We start from the raw sequence: 7,463 nt of genomic DNA on the forward strand, positions 1-7,463 counted from the left end.
GGCATTAAATTTGACTGATTTCAAGCATAAGGACATTGATTTGTTCCTTTACATCCCTACCAAGCACTTTCTTAAACCATAAACTGAAAGCACATATAAGTAGATCGCAATCCATATGTATAACTGAATTTCCATGAGAATAAAAAGTTAAGAACCCCTGTGTTAGTTTATGATGAGATTGTCATTGTCATTGATGTCAATGGGAAAAAAACACCACATTCCATATTGTCTAAGCTTTCTTGCCATTAATAAAACAAAAAACTCAACCCATGACACATGTCTGAAATCCTCTCTACATTTGAAGGCAAATTGTGAATATCACATTCTCAAGAAGCATGGCTAAGCCTTTTGTCAAAACTGACTGAAAGGTATTTTTGTGTATATACACATCATAAATAATCAGTATTGTATGTTACTCATGGCAGTTTTGTAACCTTATGGGAAAAAAAACGTGATTTTTTTTTAACTCAAGATTTTGAGTTAAACTTCCTGTTTGATCCTGACCACCCCTCACCCCTTTTTTTTTTTTTTTTAACATAAAGATGCCTTTATGTTATGGCACAGTGAAATTCTTTTCTTTGCATATCCCTGCTTGTTAGGACATTGAAGTCAGAGTGCAGGGTCAGCCATGATGTAGCACCCCTTGAGCAAAGAGGGTTAAGGGCAAAGCTCAACAGTGGCAGCTTGGCAGTGTTGGGGCTTGAACACCCGACCTTCTGATGAAGGTCTAGTTATAATGTTACATAATAGCCATCAATAACCTAAATTTACTAATCATCTTCATTTAGTAATGTGAACTCTATTTCATTTTCAGATTAAATTTACAAGAAATGCACTTACTTTCAGTTTCCATTTACAGAAAATACTGTCAATAGCCGTTACTGCAGTGGAGGATGAGTGGTGCAGGAGGAGGAGTCACCAAGAGCTGATGCTATAAAACTGCAAACTGAAAGATGTGCTACTAGTGGAGCTGCGCAACCATAAACTGTGAGTACATCCTCTTTGCAGATTTATTAAATATAAAAAGTGTTACATCCATGCTTCTTAAGTACTGTGTTATCTGACTGTAGTTTCTTATATCTGTTTCCAAAACCTTTTACTTCATCGCAACTTGCTTGCATTCTTGAAAAAATAACACTAATTTATTTAAATAATGGCAACTACATCTGACATCAACTGCAACTGAAAAACCTAAATATAGTTGATTTTGGCACATTGGGTTTCTCTCTCTTTTCTTTCTATGCTTTTTGTGTCTGAAGAATGTGTCCTATTGCATGGATGTTTATGAAAAAAATGAAAAAGCGTAGAGAGCAAGAAAGAAAAGAGATAGCATTATTATGTGAAAATGTCACGTTATTACATGAAAAACATTTTGTTATTACGAGAAAAGCATCATGAGATAATTAAGCAGTATCACCTGAGCAAGAGTGCTGTTGTAGTGAATATCAGCAAGATTGTGATTCAGCTGTAGGTAATAACAACAGATCTAAAAAAAAATATGTAATATTAGAGATTCAAACAACAGATCTACAACTGTCTACTTTTGAGGACTTTTTGTGATTAGTTACATGATTATTAACTTCTACATTATATAAATAAACTATACCTGCGATATTAAAAGTGAGGTGTGTGTGTGTGTGTGTGTTTGTGTGTGGGAACTGGGAAAGCTAGTCGACCCAGTGAGAAGCTGTGAGTATATCTTTACAAATTTGTGAATTGACAAAATAAAATTTTGAACCATAATATTTGGAGTCATTTTTGAATATTTATTTGTTTGTATGACTACATATAGAGTTATTTCTACTTTTTTTGGCTAGAACCCAACATTAAAAGTCTTTCTATATTTTCTACTTTTCTCATCAGGATTCATTGAATTGAATAAAATGGGAGAGTCTGAGTCCAAACCTTCTCCACCACCACCATGTACACCTTCTGCACCACCTCCACGTACACCTTTTCCACCAACTCCATCATCTCCAGGTGAGTTTAGTGAGCAGAAGGAAAATCACCTATTAGTCTTCTAAAGTTTATCAGATGATGTTCAGTTAACCTCAACATTACATACTGAAACCGGTTATTATTTACTTACAATTTAGCCTCGTTAGTTATTCTTTTTTTTCTAATCATGGGAGTTAATCTATGAGTAAGAATGTGTAATTCATGAGTAACTGATGTGACTTGACCTAAATCATGGAGCACAGCATAGAATTAACATTATTTGAAACAGGTTTAATGCCACACACTCCTGTGTTGATCATTTCTAATGCGTTCTAGATAGAACAGAATTTCAGGGATAGAAACTATCCATTAATAACAACAATAAAGTTAAAATCAGGAATAATCTTGTTACAGTGTCTCTGCTGTAAATGAGAAATCCTTGTATAAAAAAATACAATCACAAAGTCAATGCATCTAGCAATCAGGTCTATTTTTTTAAACATTGCCTCTGCACCTCATGGAAATATATTGAAAACTTTGTATTTTGAAATTTGAAATTTACAGGTTAGCTATATTTGTTACGATCACCAGCTGGAGTGCCCATGAACTCCACTAGAGGGCACTCCACCCCAGACTCAAACCAAGTCCTTGTTTGTATTTTGGATTTCACTTTGTTAAATAAAAGCTGCACTTGGGTTCTTCACTATGCTCGTCTCAGTGGACTATTGTTACAATATTTCACATATAAACACAAAACTGTAACCAGTTTTTTTTTTTTTTTAGAATTTAATAATCCATGGAGGTCAATGCCTTGGGGGTAAGTTGCATTAACGTCCATAAACAAAATATCTATAGCCATTTGATCATTTAAGCCTTTGTTTAAGTGCACTCTGAGCATTTATGCACTTGTTCTTATTTCAGCTTCAACACCTGTCATAAGTTGTCAGAGCTGTAAATTTAAGCTTACATTTCAGTTTAAACAGATTCTGTTTTTATTTGACTATTGACTATTATTTTAAAAAGTTTCTTTTTCAAACCACCAGGAAATAAAACTGTAGGATGTTACCGATCCTTTTGTGACTTTTTGTGTTTGTGATAGGAAAAAAGACACTTTAGAAGAGAAACTGAGGAACTTTAAGCTCAGCTCTCCTCATGTTAAGTATGTCAGGATTCTGATCGTTGGTGAAGTTGGAGCAGGAAAATCCAGTTTTATAAATTCAGTCAATAATGCTTTCCAAAAGCGAATCACCTGTGGGGCTCTTGTTGATGCAACATCTGGAACCAGTTTCACAAAAGTTGTAAGTACCGCATCATATTCAATGATCCCTGGTCCTCTTGTAAACGGGGGTCTAGGGCCAACTTCAACATTGGAGTGATCCAATGACAGGCTGTGCATTTAAAAAAAAGCACTGTTCTACTTTGCTTGAGTGAACAAACAGTGATGTTTGGTATTGCACAGTTGGGAAAGAATTATTCGATATTAAAGCAAACTCCATCCCCAAATGAGCCCAGAATCGGCCCTGAGTGCAGACTCATTTATTCAGGCAAAGTGTAAAAATGCCCTATGGAGGCTTTCATACCTACAGCATTTATGCGAACAGTGTTTTATTCGATTTGGAACCCTCGTGTGTTCTCTGCCTCAGTGCAGTTTTGTAGTCAGGTGAGGAAACAGTAATAACTCTCAGGTCCGAGAGCATCAGAGTGAGGTCGTATTGAAGCTAGAAAGTGTTTTAACTCTGAATTGACTGTTAAACCGAAGCACAAACTAATCAAATAGCAAATAAATCAAATGTATCAATTTTGATTCATACTCTGCTAACAGACGTCTATTTGTAAAAGCAGCTTATGAGCTGAGATCAACACCCTAAAGCAGGTGTACAGCACTGTACATTCCAATATTATGTTTAATATGAACTTTCAAGAATACTTGAACCTGAGCCAGAATGCACAGCAAAAAATTTTAATACATAATATACAGTTTGTGTCTTTGTCTTGCAGTACAAAACTCATTATATCAAGGGGAAGGACGGCTCCCGTTTGCCTTTTGTCTTCAATGATATCATGGGACTTGAACCTGAAAAAGAACACGGAGCACATGTACAGGACATTGTCTCAGCCATAAAGGGGTCTCTTGAGGAAGGACACAAAGTGAGAATATTCTATATTAACTACATGAGACAGAACAATTACTTTTAGCAGTGTTACACTATATAATGTTACTGTATATGGAGAGTATATGTTAGAATGTTGTTCAAATAGTGTTTGAATATCATAGTACAACTGTAGTTCTGTAGTAACTTACCCAAATTGATTTTTGCATAGTAAAATGGGAGTAATATATATTTTTTTCACCAATTTTCAGTTTAATCCAGTTAATCCTGTGTCCGAGAATGACTCCAACTACAAAAGCAATCCCACAGTTTCTGATCAAACCTTCTGCCTGGTCAACGTTCTAGCAGCAGACAAAGTGTCACTCATGAACAAAACGGTTATTCAAAAGCTGAAAGAGATCCGTGAGAACGCTTCAAAGTATAGTAAGTCCCGATACTATAGTTTAGATTCATCCCAAAATGTTATAGTGGCATAATTATTCCTCAAACATAATATCATTGAGATTGATTTGGTTAGAAGGTGTTGATTGTTTTTCTATAACAGCAGCCCTGACAATAGTTCCAACTGCAAAGCAACTCACAGGTTTAGATTAATACGCTAATTCTAATAGTTTCTATAGTAACACCTCACACAGGGACTTGTATTTATTTAACATTTATGGAAGGAGTCTCCAGTGTCCACGCTTTGTAACAGTCAGAGGTAAAGCTGTAATGGAGTTTTCTGATCTATAGGACTGAGGAGTTTACACTCTGTGGTTTCTTGGTAACACGACAAGCTGCAGTTTGTCTTATTAACATCAGGGGAGAAAAAAAGAGAGAGCCTCGTAAGAATAAACTGTTTGTAGCTGCTATAGCATAAGTGATAACAGAAGCTTGTTTCACGAATGTTCCACAGCAATGAATGTAACTAATTAATAAAACTTTAAATTAATAAAAATTGTAATTGTTGACAAATTACTGTGATGATAAGAATTAAACATTGTGGGACGTGCAGTTATAGGAAAATATTTGGGGTGGTAACAGTTATAATAACTCCACTTTATGACACCACCCAGTCGTTGATTATTTTCCTATAATTGCATGCTCCCCAAGTGTTTTAGTCCTATCATATCATATTAGAATTCCTATTTTCGTCTTATTGTAGATATTAAACTCTTCATCCTATTGTACAGATTTGCCTCAAGTAATTGTCATGACCAAAGTGGATGAGCTCTGCCCACTGGTTAAAAAAGACATAAAAAAGGTCTACACCAGCAAGAAGGTCAAACAAAAGGTAATTGTGTAATTAATGGTTTAATGAATTTTCTGTGAATGTAACTTATTACAATATTGGGATTGAACCGATATGTTCTAAATCAATATAAATACAGATATCAATAGAATTCTCCTCTATTTAATTGGCTCTTTTTATCTAATAGAGCTCCATATCACTGTATTTTGGTCTCCCAAAAATTATTCAATTAATTTTAAGAATATTAACATCTACAATTCGCATGTATTTTTTGTTTTTTTTTGTCATTCCTAAATGAACACACTCCATTGTTATTAAAAGAAAATCTTCCTTGAAATCATAAAGCCATCAAAAATGGACCCACAGCAGCACTGCCTTTCAGCTTTGTAGTAGATCTTTATACCGAGTCCACTATGAACTTTTCTAATCTTTCTGGAATGTAACAAACCCAGAAAACTGAAGTAAATCTAATTTATTATTATTATTATTATTATTATTATTATTAAGTGGTTGCTGTCAACTATATACAGCATAAAGCTTGCGAGGAAGTTCCACATGGCATCTGGTTAAGAAGTTAAAAAATGCTCTGTTCTGCAACTTGCTATTTGTTATAATTTGTGAATGAAAATGACTTCTTTATCCAACAGCCCTGTTTTTCCAGTGTTTCTGGGGCATAGTTGTAAATTTACTAATTTATCAGTTAAATAAATCATTTGATATGTTTGTTTTTCAGATGCAAGAGTGTAGTAATTTGTTGGGTGTTCCAATGAGCTACATCTTCCCTGTGAAGAACTACCACGAGGAGGTGGACACAGACGATGACATGGATGTTCTGATCCTCAAGGCACTTGATCAGTTTGTGAATATTGCCAATGATGCTCTGACAGAACAAACCTCTGGTGACAAATCAGAGTGAAGAGTTTTTTCACTCCAAAGATCACAGCATCCTGGACAGGATGAACAGGCCAGCAACTACAGGAACATTAAGAAACATTGTGTCATAGAAAACCTGTAATGTAGATATTATTATTAAAGTAAAGCTCATTTCTTCTACTTTCATCATAACTGGTTTGTGTTTCTGATTACTGCCATTGTCACTGAGGTATGCTTACTTTGGACTTATAAGTAACTTTTTTATATACCATTAGTTGAATGAATACATAAATCAATTCAAACAAATAAATAAATAAATGAATTTTGATTATGTTTGGTTCTACTTATTTTTGAGATTTATACCATTACACAAAACATGTTTTGACAGATACAAAAGCACATATACAAGTGGAAGTGGTAGCTCAGTGGTTAAGACGTTGGGCTTCTGATCGAAAGGTTGAGAGTTCAAATCCCAGCACTGCCAAGCTGCCACTGCTGGGCCCTTGAGCAAGGCCCTTAACCCTCAACTGCTCAGTTGTATAAATGTGATAATTGTAAGTCGCTCTGGATAAGGGTGTCTGACAAATGCCATAAATGTAAATGTACAAGTAACTTTACAATACTTTACATAGTTTCATATTACATAATTATGCAGAGCCAAAGCATTCAAAGAATGAATTATTTTTCATTAACTACCAAGGAACTTAGTGAGATTAATTACTCACTAAGTAATTGTGTCTTGTCTTGTCAGATGTCAGTAACATGACAAGCTGCTTTGCCAAGAGAAAGTGAGGGAACGGCTGTTTATAGTTGGAACTAACAGGAACTAATTTGTTCTTTGTGATATAGCTATCTGTCACAGGACACAGAGGACTAGGTTCTTTTTCCTTCAAGGTTTCATGGCTTCTTTCTTTTCAATAATTATTTTCTGTCAAAATGTTTAACCTTTTAATGTTTTTGCAGTGTGATTTGGACAAAATGCAAACACAACAGTGAAAAATATGCTAGTGCTTTACACTAATTACAAATTGCTTTATGGTGAAATCATTTGGTTGTCAGTGTACTGTGCTGACAGCATTTTGTGGGCTAATGTTTCATTAATGTTCCATTTTGTTCATACACACATTTTTAGCTTAGCAATGCTGGGAAAGTAAAGTGCAATTAAGCACACCTGCAATCTCCCAGGAGCTGTTTGTTGGTGCAGACTCCCTTCAGCGAATATTTACATTTTACTCTTAGTTTCACTGTAGTTCCAGAATAATCTATGGCAGTTATTATTATGAATATTATGCTATCTGAGTAATAAGCTG

General features: G+C 34.9%; 1 protein-coding gene across 2 annotated transcripts; it reads left to right on the forward strand.

Annotated features, from left to right (window-relative positions):
• Window positions 1-889: 889 nt before the first annotated feature.
• On the forward strand, window positions 890-6,478 carry LOC113535392 (interferon-induced protein 44). 2 transcript variants are annotated; one of them, XM_026928646.3, is made up of 9 exons: window positions 890-987; window positions 1,672-1,689; window positions 1,864-1,980; window positions 2,722-2,755; window positions 3,038-3,236; window positions 3,937-4,086; window positions 4,301-4,472; window positions 5,222-5,322; window positions 6,014-6,478. In XM_026928646.3, exons 3-9 carry the CDS (start codon window positions 1,884-1,886, stop codon window positions 6,194-6,196), a joined length of 936 nt encoding a protein of 311 aa, XP_026784447.3. In that variant the 5' UTR covers window positions 890-987; window positions 1,672-1,689; window positions 1,864-1,883; the 3' UTR covers window positions 6,197-6,478. The 2 variants fall into 2 exon arrangements, with proteins under 2 accessions (XP_026784447.3, XP_026784446.3); XM_026928645.3 differs by having other exon boundaries at window positions 938-987; window positions 1,668-1,689.
• Window positions 6,479-7,463: the final 985 nt, after the last annotated feature.

Source organism: Pangasianodon hypophthalmus, chromosome 26 (assembly GCF_027358585.1).
Source record: "Pangasianodon hypophthalmus isolate fPanHyp1 chromosome 26, fPanHyp1.pri, whole genome shotgun sequence".
Lineage (NCBI taxonomy): Eukaryota > Metazoa > Chordata > Actinopteri > Siluriformes > Pangasiidae > Pangasianodon > Pangasianodon hypophthalmus.

What these genes read in the sequence shown, in the direction of transcription:
- LOC113535392 (XM_026928646.3), top strand. Translation starts at nt 1,884, where the DNA reads ATGGGAGAGTCTGAGTCCAAACCTTCTCCACCACCACCATGTACACCT. An exon ending in TGAGAACGCTTCAAAGTATA is followed by an intron (nt 4,473 to 5,221) that starts GTAAGTCCCGAT and finishes CCTATTGTACAG; the next exon opens with ATTTGCCTCAAGTAATTGTC. An exon ending in GCAAGAAGGTCAAACAAAAG is followed by an intron (nt 5,323 to 6,013) that starts GTAATTGTGTAA and finishes TTTGTTTTTCAG; the next exon opens with ATGCAAGAGTGTAGTAATTT.